Consider the following 17374-nt stretch of genomic DNA (forward strand, 5'->3'; position numbering starts at 1 on the left):
TCTTCACAGCGATGCCATAGAACAGGGATCCTCAAATCTGGCCCATGAGATCCACTTTCCGGCAGAGTTTAGCTCTAACCCTAATCAAACACACCTGAGCATGCTAATCAGTGTCTTCAAGATCATTAGAAAATCACAGGTAGGTGAGTTTGATCAGGGTTGGAGCTAATGCTGTGTTCAAGTCCTCCTGGGACGTTCGTACTTAGGAGTTGACAAGTCGTAATTACGACGTCAGGTGCGTTCAAGTCAGTTTAGTCGGCACAAGATGGCGGTGTACCTTCTTTTAATAAATTACAAGAAAATACAACAGGGTCTGTTAACTCTGCTTATAGAAAATGAAGAGCAAAGAATTCGCATCAGGTGTGTTTTGCGTTTTTAATGTTTTTAAAAAGTAATTTATGAAGCCACTTTAATCTGTATCGCATAAAAACTTGTTATTTGTTATATTACAATCCTGCCACATTCAAAAAGCTTATTTTTTGTAAATAAAAAGCCTGACAATGTCACTGCTTAATACCTATAAGTATTGTGATTTATGTCTTTACTTGGATTTCATTAACTAGCTACGTAACAAGAACATGACCAATTTAAGTTTATAGGACAACTAAACTATCAATTTAAACAAAAATTTACCGTCAACTACAGACGTTGCATACATCGATTCCGCCATGTTTCTCATTGACACGCCCCCAACTCGGAAACTCGGGGCTTAAACAAAGAGTGTTTCCCACTCGTAATAACGACTTTGTGGTGGCGATCATGTGCGTTCAACTCGTAAATACAATCTATCCGACATGACTTGAACGCACCATATGTTCTGCAGCGCATTGGCCCTCCAGGGCAAGGTTTGAGGAACGCTGCCATAGAAGAACCATTTTTGGTTCCATATAGAACCATCCAGTCAAAGAACCATCTCTTTCTTAACTTTTTATAATCTGAAGAACCTTCTTTCGCCACAACGAACCTTTTGTGAAACAGAAAGGTTCTTCAGATGTTAAAGGTTCTTTATGGAACCATTTAGACAAAAGGGTTCTTCTATGGCATCGTGAAGCACCTTTATTTTTAAGAGTGTATATCAGCTGTTTTCTGGTCCAGCAGATGAAAATGGTGCATCTGATCACTTAAAGTACCATGATTTGAGGAATCCTTTATGTCTGGAGCACAAACTCTGCTAGACGAGTTACATGCTGAAATAAAACGCATTCTCCTAACAAACGTGGATTCATTGCATATTCTAGGTATATTCTCATAAAACATGCAGAGAACATTGAATACTTGCTCAAGAATTCCACCATAGCAACCAAATGCTAATAAAAGAACAGCCTCTCTCACTAAATCTCTCTCTCTCCTCGAGTGATGTGATGTGATGAGATTGTGTGTGTGTGTGTGTGTGTGTGTGTGTATTTGAAATGTATGACGCTAAAATCCGATATGCTTTGTTGTTTTTCTTGACAAGCATGTAAACATATTTATGCGAGTGCGCCTTCATGGCAACACGAACACGTCTGGCGTATTATTGCATTAATATTAATTCCCAACCAATAAATTGAATTTGTAATATGTTATGCATATTTGCTTTTCCATTTCAGTGCTTTACTTTCGTCTGTGTGTGTGTGTGTGTGTGTTTCAGGTGATGGAGCTCAAAGGTCAGATGCTTCACCTCCCAGAATCCCACTCCATCATTTTCCTGGGCTCGCCGCGTGTCGATAGGCTGGAGGAGCTCATGGGGCGGGGCTTACATCTGTCTGACATCCCTATTCATGACGCCACACGTGATGTCATTCTGGTGGGTGTGTCAGTCAAACATCATTAGATTTTCAAAGACTTTACTGTAAACAGAATAGAGTTTGGCTAATGAACTGTTACTTGATGGAACAATTGTAATTATTTATTGTTTTGACTTCATATCATACTTACACCCCTTATTATGAAAAGGATATTTCTGGTTCTGGATGTCAGTGTTGTTACTGTAAACTACATTTACATTACATTTTGAAATTGCTAGTAGATTTCACAATTCATTACAAACGGCAAGCAACACATCGTTTTAAAAGTGAAATTTTGAAATAGAAACACTTAAATTGTATTTTCTTGTAAAACATATTTTCTCATTGAACATACCCCAATAATTAGAAATTATGCAATTTTATTTCTAACTTTACAAAACATTGTTTTACAGTGTAAATATAAAATTATTTAAAAAAATTAAATAATTGACATAAAGCTGAAATAAAAATATTAGATTAAAAACTTGACATGAAAAAATTGCTTTGGCAATTAGCTGAAATTAGTAAAGTACTAAAATTACGAAAACTAAAACTGAGGTAAAAAAAAAATAATTTAATGCGAAATAGAAATAGTAAAAAACGAATGTTTTGTAATTTTTATTAGTTTTTGTTTTTTTATTAATATTTTATTTACATTTATTTTATTTACATAAAATAACAAAAAATAAAACTGAAATAAATATAAAGCTAAAAATAAATATTAAAAAGGTTTTTTATATTTATCTTCATTTTTATTTCAGTTTTAGTTTTTGTAAATAATAGAATAATAAATATACTTTATATACAGTACATAACAGAATTACTAAAACTTTAACTAAAATAAAAATAAATTCAAGATGAATAGAAATATACAAAACGGTTTCATCATTTTAATTAGGTTTGGTTTTATAATTATGATCATTTTGTCTTTATAATATTGTATTTATATAATATATTATATAATATAATATTATATAATATATTATTTATATTTAGCTTTATTTTTATTTACATACAATTTCTAAAACTTATACTGAAATAAAAATCAATTAAAGCTAAATATAAATATTTACAAAAAACATAAAATTACTAAAATTAAAATTTTAATGAAAACTGAAAATACGAAAATAAATTAAATTAAAAATATTAAGTACTCTAACAGTTTATAAATAATACAAAAATAACACTACTGGACATTACCTGCCATAATTCTTGCCTGATAATTTCTGTAGGTTGGAGAACAGGCCAAAGCTCAGGATGGGCTGAAGAAACGCATGGATAAACTCAAAGCCACCCTGGAGAAAACCCACCAGGCTTTAGAGGAGGAGAAGCACAGAACCGTCGACCTGCTCTACTCCATCTTTCCCGGCGATGTGGCTCAGAGACTCTGGCAGGGCCTTCCGGTTCAGGCCAAGAAGTTTGATGACGTCACCATGCTGTTCTCTGACATCGTGGGCTTCACGGCCGTGTGTGCGCAGTGCACGCCAATGCAGGTCATCAGCATGCTGAACGAGCTCTACACGCGCTTCGACTACCAGTGCGGCATCCTGGACGTCTATAAGGTAAAGCTATCTGTCACACTCCATACATCGCTTTTAACCAGGACACCCTAGCAACCGCATAGCAACCAACTTCCTAGAAGCCACCTTAAACATCTAAGCAACAACATAGAAATCACCTACTAGCACCTTACCAAGTGCATAGAAACCACCTAGTAACGTCTTAGCAAATGCATAGCAACTGCATAGCAACCCTGAAAATCCTAGTAATCACATAGAAGCCAACTTTCTAGAAACCACCCTGAACACTTTAGAAACCACCTAGAAACCTCCTAGAACACCCTATCATAGAAACCACCTAGTAACACCTTAGCAACTGCATAGCAACACTTTAAAAACTGAATAGTAACCTCCTAGAAACAACCCTAAACACCCTAACAATTCCATAGAAGCCACCAAGTAACACCTTAGCAATTGCAAAGCAACCTCCTAGAAACCACACTGAACACCCTAGCAATCACATAGAAACCACCTAGTAACACCTTAGCAACTGCATAGCAACTGAATAGTAACTCTGAATATCCTAGCAATCACAGAAACCACCTAGAAACCTCATAGAAAAACCTATCATAGAAACCACCTAGTAACACCTTAGCAACTGCATAGTAACACCCTAACAACTGAATAGCAACCTAGAAACCACATTGAACACCCTAACAATTAAACATAAAACAACTTCCTAGAAACCACTCTGAACACCATAGCGACTGCAGAGAAACCACCTAGCAACTGCATAGCAACCTCCTAGAAACCACATTGAACACCCTAACAATCGCATAAATCCAACTTCCTAGAAACCACTATGAACAACATAGCAACTTCAGAGAAACCACCTAGCAACTGCATAGCAACCTCCTAGAAACCACATTGAACACCCTAACAATCGCATAAATCCAACTTCCTAGAAACCACTATGAACAACATAGCAACTTCAGAGAAACCACCTAGCAACTGCATAGCAACCTCCTAGAAACCACATTGAACACCCTAACAATCGCATAAATCCAACTTCCTAGAAACCACTATGAACAACATAGCAACTTCAGAGAAACCACCTAGCAACTGCATAGCAACCTCCTAGAAACCACATTGAACACCCTAACAATCGCATAAATCCAACTTCCTAGAAACCACTATGAACAACATAGCAACTTCAGAGAAACCACCTAGCAAGACTTTAGCTACTGCATAGCAACATTTTTTGTCCGATTCCAACAAATCATACATCATTTTAAAGGTCTTTTAATGGAGATTGTGATAACAAAAAATAACTCATTTTTGCTCATTGTGACTCATTTTGCCAGCACAGGTCACATATTTTAAATGAAGTCTATTTTAGGATTTTTTCTTAAACTGCTTTGATTTTGTGTGGGTGAAATATGACCGTGAAATGTTCTTGACTGGTTTAAATATACTGCACTATATTAAAGTACTGTTCTGAGTGGCCATCAGCATTTAAAAGCTTTTAACTTTATAAGCTGATCTTTAAGCACACGCACACACACACTCTCTCTCTCTCTCTCTCTCTCTCTCACTCACTCATTCACTCACACACACACACACACACACACAGTGAGGACCGATGTGTTCAATGAAAAGGCATTTAGTGAGTGTATGTCAATAAATTGGCATTATAAACTCCATTACCACAAATAAAAGTTTGTGGTAAAACACACACACACACACTACACACACGGTTTGTGTGTTTCTGAAGGCTGTATGTAAATGCGGTCTGCTGTGCTGGCATCAGTGCGTCTCCAGAGAGAGACAGATTCATATTTATGTGTCCCTCACCTGCTTTGTGTTAAGTGTTATTCATCAGAGAGTGTTTATATTCTGACAGCAGCCGCCTGTGAGCGTCAAGAGCCTGAATCGGAGCTTGTGTGTGTGTGTGTGTGTGTGTGTGTGTGACGGGGTGAATCTCACAAAGACTCATCTGGGTCACATTTCACCCTAAATCAAAGAAAGAAATATATAGTTTACATGAAACAAGATGATGTAATGGTATCATCAGATATTAAATAATAAGGCATTCTGGATTGTTGCTTACAGAAATACAGTAAACGCTCTCTTCTCCACAGATTGAGACTATCGGCGATGCGTACTGCGTGGCAGGCGGGCTCCACAGGAAGATTGACAGCCACGCTAAGCCAATCGCGCTCATGGCGCTGAAGATGATGGAGCTGTCGGAGGAAGTGCTGACGCCTGACGGGAAGCCAATCAAAGTGAGTTAGAGGTTTTGTTTGGAACTACTGTACTATTTTTTGCAGTATAGTGTGCAATTTTCTATTAAAATGCCTACTGCTACTTATTTGCGATATAATATTTGCAAAAATGTGCAGTGTAATGCCAGCTCACACTGGGTGGGATACTGTATCCCATAATGCAAATGCAAATGACTTGATCTTTCTTTTTGACTTTTTTCTTGACTGATTATATGATGAAACAGCCAAAATTTAGGCATTATATTGTATTAAAATAGTATTAAAATTGCAAATGTAAATATATAAAAAATATATATAAAAAGAATATATTAAGAAAATTGTAAAAATAAAATAAATTAATAAATTCATATTAAATAAATAATTATATTTAAAAAATCGAAAATAAATACATATTATATAAATATATGAAATTATATGTAAAATTTCTGATGACTGCACACCGCTTGCTAAATTAAACATAACGATGGGCGGTCATGTGATCAAAATGTAACAGAGCTGGTGTGGATTCAGGGATTTGAATCCCATTCAAACACAACCTGCAAGATGCGTTTGTCTGTAGCTTTTGTTCATCATGCGTTGATGGCGGAGCGGCGGTTTAATGTTGCTCGCAGCGAGACACTCGTGTGTGGGGTTGTGTTAAGGATCTTGTGTTTAACAGCTCCATCGACAGCACTGGACTCACCGTAGAGACGGAGTGAGAGCGTGGAACCTGGTTGCCATGGAGACGGCGGAACACTCCAAGTGCTTGCCGTTAATTGATTGTTAGATTGTTGCTGTTTTCTTCCATTTAGAGGGAGTCAACGAGCCAATCGCTGCGTCTGAGAGGCTCAGGCATGTGTATGTGTGTGTGTGTGTGTGTGTGTGTGTGTGTGTGTGTGTTCAGAAGTGTCTCTGAGCATGTTGTCAAGTCTGTATTGAAATGCCTGCAGCAATGATTGTTTGTTTAGTAAAACTGATGATTGTGGAATATGACTGCAAGTGAAATGTAAATTAAGTGTGTGTGTGTGTGTGTGTGTGTGTGTGTGTGTGTGTGTGTGTGTATAAAGAAAAACACACCTAGCAACTGCATAGCAACCTCCTAGAAACCACATTGAACACCCTAACAATCGCATAAATCCAACTTCCTAGAAACCACTATGAACAACATAGCAACTTCAGAGAAACCACCTAGCAACTGCATAGCAACCTCCTAGAAACCACATTGAACACCCTAACAATCGCATAAATCCAACTTCCTAGAAACCACTATGAACAACATAGCAACTTCAGAGAAACCACCTAGCAACTGCATAGCAACCTCCTAGAAACCACATTGAACACCCTAACAATCGCATAAATCCAACTTCCTAGAAACCACTATGAACAACATAGCAACTTCAGAGAAACCACCTAGCAACTGCATAGCAACCTCCTAGAAACCACATTGAACACCCTAACAATCGCATAAATCCAACTTCCTAGAAACCACTATGAACAACATAGCAACTTCAGAGAAACCACCTAGCAAGACTTTAGCTACTGCATAGCAACATTTTTTGTCCGATTCCAACAAATCATACATCATTTTAAAGGTCTTTTAATGGAGATTGTGATAACAAAAAATAACTCATTTTTGCTCATTGTGACTCATTTTGCCAGCACAGGTCACATATTTTAAATGAAGTCTATTTTAGGATTTTTTCTTAAACTGCTTTGATTTTGTGTGGGTGAAATATGACCGTGAAATGTTCTTGACTGGTTTAAATATACTGCACTATATTAAAGTACTGTTCTGAGTGGCCATCAGCATTTAAAAGCTTTTAACTTTATAAGCTGATCTTTAAGCACACGCACACACACACTCTCTCTCTCTCTCTCTCTCTCTCTCTCACTCACTCATTCACTCACACACACACACACACACACACAGTGAGGACCGATGTGTTCAATGAAAAGGCATTTAGTGAGTGTATGTCAATAAATTGGCATTATAAACTCCATTACCACAAATAAAAGTTTGTGGTAAAACACACACACACACACTACACACACGGTTTGTGTGTTTCTGAAGGCTGTATGTAAATGCGGTCTGCTGTGCTGGCATCAGTGCGTCTCCAGAGAGAGACAGATTCATATTTATGTGTCCCTCACCTGCTTTGTGTTAAGTGTTATTCATCAGAGAGTGTTTATATTCTGACAGCAGCCGCCTGTGAGCGTCAAGAGCCTGAATCGGAGCTTGTGTGTGTGTGTGTGTGTGTGTGTGTGTGACGGGGTGAATCTCACAAAGACTCATCTGGGTCACATTTCACCCTAAATCAAAGAAAGAAATATATAGTTTACATGAAACAAGATGATGTAATGGTATCATCAGATATTAAATAATAAGGCATTCTGGATTGTTGCTTACAGAAATACAGTAAACGCTCTCTTCTCCACAGATTGAGACTATCGGCGATGCGTACTGCGTGGCAGGCGGGCTCCACAGGAAGATTGACAGCCACGCTAAGCCAATCGCGCTCATGGCGCTGAAGATGATGGAGCTGTCGGAGGAAGTGCTGACGCCTGACGGGAAGCCAATCAAAGTGAGTTAGAGGTTTTGTTTGGAACTACTGTACTATTTTTTGCAGTATAGTGTGCAATTTTCTATTAAAATGCCTACTGCTACTTATTTGCGATATAATATTTGCAAAAATGTGCAGTGTAATGCCAGCTCACACTGGGTGGGATACTGTATCCCATAATGCAAATGCAAATGACTTGATCTTTCTTTTTGACTTTTTTCTTGACTGATTATATGATGAAACAGCCAAAATTTAGGCATTATATTGTATTAAAATAGTATTAAAATTGCAAATGTAAATATATAAAAAATATATATAAAAAGAATATATTAAGAAAATTGTAAAAATAAAATAAATTAATAAATTCATATTAAATAAATAATTATATTTAAAAAATCGAAAATAAATACATATTATATAAATATATGAAATTATATGTAAAATTTCTGATGACTGCACACCGCTTGCTAAATTAAACATAACGATGGGCGGTCATGTGATCAAAATGTAACAGAGCTGGTGTGGATTCAGGGATTTGAATCCCATTCAAACACAACCTGCAAGATGCGTTTGTCTGTAGCTTTTGTTCATCATGCGTTGATGGCGGAGCGGCGGTTTAATGTTGCTCGCAGCGAGACACTCGTGTGTGGGGTTGTGTTAAGGATCTTGTGTTTAACAGCTCCATCGACAGCACTGGACTCACCGTAGAGACGGAGTGAGAGCGTGGAACCTGGTTGCCATGGAGACGGCGGAACACTCCAAGTGCTTGCCGTTAATTGATTGTTAGATTGTTGCTGTTTTCTTCCATTTAGAGGGAGTCAACGAGCCAATCGCTGCGTCTGAGAGGCTCAGGCATGTGTATGTGTGTGTGTGTGTGTGTGTGTGTGTGTGTGTGTGTGTTGAGAATATTCATCAGAGAGTGTTTATATTCTGACAGCAGCCGCCTGTGAGCGTCAAGAGCCTGAATCGGAGCTTGTGTGTGTGTGTGTGTGTGTGTGTGTGTGACGGGGTGAATCTCACAAAGACTCATCTGGGTCACATTTCACCCTAAATCAAAGAAAGAAATATATAGTTTACATGAAACAAGATGATGTAATGGTATCATCAGATATTAAATAATAAGGCATTCTGGATTGTTGCTTACAGAAATACAGTAAACGCTCTCTTCTCCACAGATTGAGACTATCGGCGATGCGTACTGCGTGGCAGGCGGGCTCCACAGGAAGATTGACAGCCACGCTAAGCCAATCGCGCTCATGGCGCTGAAGATGATGGAGCTGTCGGAGGAAGTGCTGACGCCTGACGGGAAGCCAATCAAAGTGAGTTAGAGGTTTTGTTTGGAACTACTGTACTATTTTTTGCAGTATAGTGTGCAATTTTCTATTAAAATGCCTACTGCTACTTATTTGCGATATAATATTTGCAAAAATGTGCAGTGTAATGCCAGCTCACACTGGGTGGGATACTGTATCCCATAATGCAAATGCAAATGACTTGATCTTTCTTTTTGACTTTTTTCTTGACTGATTATATGATGAAACAGCCAAAATTTAGGCATTATATTGTATTAAAATAGTATTAAAATTGCAAATGTAAATATATAAAAAATATATATAAAAAGAATATATTAAGAAAATTGTAAAAATAAAATAAATTAATAAATTCATATTAAATAAATAATTATATTTAAAAAATCGAAAATAAATACATATTATATAAATATATGAAATTATATGTAAAATTTCTGATGACTGCACACCGCTTGCTAAATTAAACATAACGATGGGCGGTCATGTGATCAAAATGTAACAGAGCTGGTGTGGATTCAGGGATTTGAATCCCATTCAAACACAACCTGCAAGATGCGTTTGTCTGTAGCTTTTGTTCATCATGCGTTGATGGCGGAGCGGCGGTTTAATGTTGCTCGCAGCGAGACACTCGTGTGTGGGGTTGTGTTAAGGATCTTGTGTTTAACAGCTCCATCGACAGCACTGGACTCACCGTAGAGACGGAGTGAGAGCGTGGAACCTGGTTGCCATGGAGACGGCGGAACACTCCAAGTGCTTGCCGTTAATTGATTGTTAGATTGTTGCTGTTTTCTTCCATTTAGAGGGAGTCAACGAGCCAATCGCTGCGTCTGAGAGGCTCAGGCATGTGTATGTGTGTGTGTGTGTGTGTGTGTGTGTGTGTGTGTGTGTTCAGAAGTGTCTCTGAGCATGTTGTCAAGTCTGTATTGAAATGCCTGCAGCAATGATTGTTTGTTTAGTAAAACTGATGATTGTGGAATATGACTGCAAGTGAAATGTAAATTAAGTGTGTGTGTGTGTGTGTGTGTGTGTGTGTGTGTGTGTGTGTGTGTATAAAGAAAATTAACTGTTTAATTGTTTTATTAATTCACTGATTCCAAAAAGAAAACTAATATGTCTAAGTTAAACTATAATTGATTTTTTTTTTCTTTTAAAGAATGGACCATACATGTTTATTCTATTGCAGTGTTCAGTGGTTTTGTTGGCGATGATCCATCTGTACAGTGAGATCACCTGAGGGTGTGAGCGTCACGTGACAGTGAGAATCGGAATCATCAGTGGGGTGTGTCATCGGTGAAGCACCTCTAATGATTGGCTCATAGAGGAGAAAGAGAGCCAGAGAGATACATTACCTCATAGCAGAGGAAAAAGAGATGAGGTCATACTCACCTGACTCATATTCCCAACTCAGAGAAGCATTTACACTCAATGTAAACCCCAAGTGTTTATGTGAGAGAGAGAGAGAGAGAGAGAGAGAGATGAGGGGGAAGGGTCAGTACAGTCTCAATAGCAGGAAGACCTGAGTGATGGCCATTTATAATAACATCTCTTCAAATATAAATGATAAAACAAGTGAATACATATTAAGTACATATTATATAAGTAATATATTATTATTATTATTATTATTGTGTGTGTATAAAGTAAAACTAAAACCACCGAAAAAAAGTTACTTGAAGCAAAAACATGAACTGAAATGAAATATGAAAACATTTGTGTTTTATTTTAGCTACACTGAAAAAAAATTGGCATAGGATTTACTTTGAAAGAATTTTCACTTAGACATTGTTAGTAAACTTTACAAATAATTACAAATAAATACTAATTTTTACTTTAACTTGAAGTACTAAAAATAAGTAATAAATAAATTTAATAAAAACTATATAGAACAACAACAAAAAAAACTTAGAAAATATATCTAATTCAAAATAAAATGACTAAAACTAAATAAATTAAAACTAATGAATAAAAATGAATAAAAAGTATTTAGACTTTTTTTTTAATAAAAATGACAGAAACAACAAAAATTTTACAAATAAAATGAAAACAGAAAATCGCCTTCACAATAAGTAAACCTAAATAAATTTAAATTAATTAATAAAAATGAATACAAACTACTATTAACTAATAGAAATCACAGAAACAATAAAAAACTAAAATTTAAGTGAAAACTGAAAATAAACTAAAACTAAATGAACTAAAACTACTAAATACAAATGAATAGAAACTATATAGACATATTAAAAAAAAAAACTAGTAAAAATGACAAAAACTACAAAATTACTAAACTGTTCAAATGAAAGTAAAAATACAGAAAATATAAAAATAAAACCTAATTCAAAATATTAAGGAAAACTATAATAGTACATAGGGCTGGGTATCGAGTTCGATACTTTTTAGGCACCGATAAATGCCTCGATACCATGGAGTATCGAAAAATGTCTCGTCGTTCGGTACCAAATTTCGATACCTAAGGGGTTAATCTCATCAGCGTCAGTGAGCCAATAAGCCTGCAGCACTAGCCGGTGTGTTCGACTAGAAGAGGCGCGGCGCAGATCGATCAGTGTTTGACATCCGCGAGAGTGATTCGAAAGCGCACGGAGCAGTCTGCTCTCTTTAGCTCTCGTGGTACTGTAATACACCGATCGGGCCGCGTCAAGTCGAACACACCTACTAGTTTACACCGGTTACACTCAGAGATGTGGCGCACACGTGAGGCTGTAGTGTGAATGCGTCCCAGCCCCCTTAGATGTAAGGCTACATTTACACTGGTGCGTTTATGTTTTAAAATGAAAATGATCCTCGTCATACTGGTGTTTCCACTGCGTTTCAAGCCGGCTTTCCACTATCTCCAATAAACGACAAGCGACAGACCGGTCATTCAGTCATTCATTTCCAATGGAGAGTAGTGCGGGAGCTGCGTGGAGTTCCGATCATATGCTGATGTCCGTTCATACTACACGACCGAAAGCGCGTGTTATGTGACCATTCATGCAAACTGTAGCATCATGCTACATAAGACAACAAATAAGATTTATATCCCGCTTTTACTCAAAACTCACTTTAAACCACCATCGAGTGTTTTTATTAACTTCCGATTGCCGTCTAATGTGTTTTTTAGCCATGTAATGTTGCTGAAATGAAATATGTTATTACCTCTGACTCTGAGTCAGAGCAGCGATCATGGAAGAGAGAACACAGGCAGACAGCGCTGGAAGCTGCTAATGCTCATCAGTAAATCAGTGGAAAATAAATAGAAATCATGATTCTGTCTGAGCTACGCGTTTTAAAACAAACACTAACTAGTGTAAATGTAGCCTAACAGATGTGTAAACTGAAGACTATTTGAGCTTTATTAAAACTATTTGCACTGATTTATTGTGTTGGTTACCTTTTGTTCATTTGTGCAGTGGCTCAGGAGACGAGTCTTTGAGTTTGTGTAAACATCAACAAGCTGAAAAATAAAACCAAAGTTAATTTTTTTAGATAATGTAATCTTGTTAAAATTTATTTCATAAAATTGGTATCGAAAAAAGTATCGTTCAGGAACCGGTATCGAAGTCAAGGTATCGGTATCGATATCGAAAAGTTTTGAACGATACCCAGCCCTAATAGTACATCAGTGACAGTAAAATAACACAGGCGCACACTGTAGTCTAGTAGTCTAGTCTGTTGTGTGATTGACAGCACTGTCAGCGTGACAACAAGGCCATGAATAATATCAGGGTCGTTGCCGTGGGCGACCGTGCATCATCATTAAATGTGTGTGTATATTTGTGGACAGACACGAGAGCGGCAGTAATAAGATGCCCTTTCCATAACACCGCTGTTTATGAGCAGTTCGGTTCAGATCACGTAACAGTGATCACCACCTCTGTGCTGCTTACAGCTGTGTGTGTGATTCTCGTGTCTAAAGCCACGATTGAGTCACTCAACGAACAGTTCATCCAAAAAAGAAAAATTGCTGAACATTTACTTACCCTCGGGCCATCCGAGATGCAGATGAGTTTGTTTCATCATCAGATTTGGAGAAATGTAGCATTACATCAGTGTCTCAGCAATGGATGCTCTGCAGTGAATGGGTGCCGTCAGAATGAGAGTCCAAACAGCTGATAAAAACATCACAATAATCCAGTCCATCAGTTAACATCTGGAGAAGACAAAAGCTTTGTGTTTGTAAGAAACAAATACATCATTAAGACGTTTTGAACTAAAATCTGAGTGCATAATCCATAATAACGCTTCCTCCGCTGAAAAAGTGGTCTGGTGTGAATCAGGAGAGAAATATGCACAGATCAAGCACTGTTTACAAGCCAAAACAGCTCTAAACAAAATATGAGAGGGGATTTTGATGTGAGAGACAACAGAACATTTTCGCTGGAGGAAGCGGTATGGATTATGGACTTCTATTTTAGTTGGAATCAACGGTTTGAAGTTAAAAACATTTTGATGGATTTGTTTCAGCTTTTGTCTTCTCCAGATATTAACTGCTGGACTGGAGTGGTGTAGATTACTTGTGGATTATTGTGATGTTTTTATCAGCTGTTTGGACTCTCATTCTGACGGCACCCATTCACTGCAGAGCATCCATTGCTGAGACACTGATGCAATGCTACATTTCTCCAAATCTGATGAAGAAACAAACTCATCCACATCTTGGATGGCCTGAGGGTGAGTAAATCTTCAGCAAATTGTCATTTTTGGGTAAACTATTCCAACAATAACCTAACCTAACATTTCCATTGACATTAGATCCGTTAGATCGTGGCGATTAAGCAGATAAGACGTGTGATCTGTTCTGCTCTGCCCTGAGTTTGATTGACAGCTGTCAGTCACAGACGCTGCTGCCCTCGTGAATTATTTTTCAGCACTCGTTGTGTGTGTTTCTTGCACTCTTCACAGTATTGGCTCTTCTCTAGAGTTGCTATGGTGATGCTAGTGTGCGTGTGGTTGGTTAGCTAGTCTCAGATGCACATATTAGCTCTCTTACAAACCTTGATAGCATTTTAAGACATCGGAGGCACAAAAGCTGTTTGAAAAGAGATGCTGCGAAATGATTCCGCCTCATAAGATATCTTGTTTTAGCAATAAGGCAATCCCAGAATGCACTGCGGCAAATGAAAGAATGCATGTAATTCCAATAGAGATGTTGCAAAGCTAACTAATAGTGCAATATGCACGAATTCTACATACAATACATGAATACTGGTTAAAATATTTCCATTTTAATTGCATTGTAAGGTAGCCAGTTCACTAGGATTTGGAAAAGAGCTTGTGTTGAGAGAAATTTGGACTATGTATATCATTCAGTACTGAGAAATATTGATAAAATAAAACACCTTTTACCCAATATTCATTATTACACTGGAAAAATGATTTTCCATATGCTTCTTGTTCCGTTAATTACAATGAGCTAAAGGAACAGTTGCTGAACATTTTATCAACTTAATTTCATTGTGTTCACTTAAATGTCAAATTGTAGTTTACTTAAATAATTTGTGTTGTTGGGACTACATTCATTTTTGTTGCATGTACTGAAACTTCATGGGTGGACTTTTAGCTCCCAGCATGCTTTGCATAGGACAGATCTGGGAGAATAAATGTTTAATTTAAGTGCTGTGTTTCTGAGCCAAGGCAAAGACTTGTTAACATATAAAGTTCATTTATGTTGGTGTTGAGTTTGGGTGGTTTGGTTGTAGGATGGTTTAACGATGACTATAGTGTTTCTGGTTTTGTTTAGTGAACATACACTCAAAAAAAAAATAACACTTTGTAGTGCTTGCTTAGCTTTGTAAATATCACAATAATTAAAATCTCTGAACATCACTGAAGTGATTGAGTTAAAATTAATGCCTAAAATAAATGCCTCCAAATAGTTAATTTTGTCTAAAAATTAATTAATTAATTAATTTATTTTAAAAATACATTTGTATTTGACTAACAAATTGTATATTAATATATATACTTAATGTAATTTTTAAAAAATATTAAATGTTTTATTTAATTTAATTTTTATTTAGTTATGTGGATTTTACTTAATTCCATGTGTGACATTTACTTGAAAGATCTGAGTGCAAAACATGCAAAAGAAAAACACATTTACATGTTAGGAAATGTAAAATATTAAATAATTATTCAAATACTATTTTTAATTTAAAAGTACAATTTTATTATTTTAAAATTTTAATATATTTTTTGCCTTGATGTTTTATAGTTAAAAAAAAAACTATTGTATTATTATTATATAAGGGTGTGTGTGTATATTTATTTATTTTTACTTATCTAATTTTACTTATATTAGAAACATCTGCAAAACAAAAAAATGAGTAAATTCAACTTTTTTTTCAGTGTAGTTCAGAAACCATCTGACAGTCGAGTTTCCTCTGTGATTTACAGTGTATGTTGCTCATTGCTGCGAATTCTTCTCGACTGAAGAGTTTTGCGAGACTGTTTTTCCTGTTTATTACTGTGAAGCGATCTCTACTGTATAAATGCTGTATGAATAATCTCTTCTGTCTGTGTAGCTGAGGATCGGGATCCACTCGGGCTCAGTGCTGGCTGGAGTCGTCGGTGTGAAGATGCCACGCTACTGTCTGTTTGGAAACAATGTCACGCTGGCCAGCAAGTTTGAGTCGGGCAGTCACCCACGCTGCATCAACGTCAGCCCTACTACATACCAGTGAGAGAACACACACACACACACACACACACACACACACACTAGCCAGTGTTTCTCGGCTGATGTGTAACTCTGCTGCAGTGGAGACAGTCACAACTGTTTCTATGGCAACCTGCTTCAGTCGAGATCGTCAAGGACGATACTCTGCAGTCAAGTGCAGCTCTGAAGATCTGCTCTCACACACACACACACACACACACACACACACACACACACACACACATATCAAAATACAAATGTCACGCTGGCCAGCAAGTTTGAGTCGGGCAGTCACCCACGCTGCATCAACGTCAGCCCTACTACATACCAGTGAGAGAACACACACACACACACACACACACACACACACACTAGCCAGTGTTTCTCGGCTGATGTGTAACTCTGCTGCAGTGGAGACAGTCACAACTGTTTCTATGGCAACCTGCTTCAGTCGAGATCGTCAAGGACGATACTCTGCAGTCAAGTGCAGCTCTGAAGATCTGCTCTCACACACACACACACACACACACACACACACACACACACACACACGTTTCAAAATGCAGCAGCGAGCACCTGTGTTTGTAGACATCCACAAACACTCTACATGAACAATCATGCACAGGCAAACTGACACACGTGCACAATTAAACACACACACAGTATGAATAATCAAGCACACATATATATGCCTACACACACGTGTGCACGAGTATATGCATATAAACACACATGTACATGTCTAAATTATACACTCTATAGACGTCTATTGTTTTTATATGCATCTCATTATAAATATTACAGATGAGATTTTCAGGGGTTTGTGAATTGTTGAATAGCTGGTAAATATTTAAATCATAAAAGTGTTGAATTACAGTAAATTAAATAGGACTGCACAATAAATAGAAATAAAATCTAAATCACGATGTGGCTTCATTCAGTCCATCATTGCATTTCACTTATAACATGCGTTTGGAAACACGGCAGGCACCAGGATCACTTTATTTTCACATTTGTATTATTTCCAATATTTTTGGGGACGTGCATTTTTAGGATGTTACCAGATTTGTGACCAGAACCAGACTTTAATTTCTCATTGCAGTTTTATACTAAAACCAAGACTTGTTGAGTGTATATTATCTAATATTATCAAATATTATTTTTATTATAATTATATTTTTAAATTAAATTATATATAAATTATAATCATATATTTTGTCTTGATTTTATAGTTTTTAGAAGTATAATAAAATAATATAAAACAATTTTATAATAAGAACACATTTTAATGAATTATTGAAATATTAACTTGAAATACA

At 36.8% G+C, this 17374-nt stretch overlaps 1 protein-coding gene across 1 annotated transcript in view; it reads left to right on the forward strand.

Annotated features, from left to right (window-relative positions):
* Positions 1 to 17374, forward strand: part of gucy1a2 (guanylate cyclase 1, soluble, alpha 2) — a 39398-nt gene that overhangs the window by 20184 nt on the left and 1840 nt on the right. The window contains exons 5-8 of the mRNA XM_016462549.1: positions 1631 to 1786; positions 2999 to 3328; positions 5407 to 5550; positions 15922 to 16076. Coding sequence (XP_016318035.1) covers positions 1631 to 1786; positions 2999 to 3328; positions 5407 to 5550; positions 15922 to 16076 — 785 coding nt within the window. The remainder of the gene's footprint in view (positions 1 to 1630; positions 1787 to 2998; positions 3329 to 5406; positions 5551 to 15921; positions 16077 to 17374) is intronic.

Source organism: Sinocyclocheilus anshuiensis, unplaced genomic scaffold, assembly GCF_001515605.1.
Source record: "Sinocyclocheilus anshuiensis isolate Anshui unplaced genomic scaffold, SAMN03320099.WGS_v1.1 scaffold48, whole genome shotgun sequence".
Classification (NCBI taxonomy): domain Eukaryota; kingdom Metazoa; phylum Chordata; class Actinopteri; order Cypriniformes; family Cyprinidae; genus Sinocyclocheilus; species Sinocyclocheilus anshuiensis.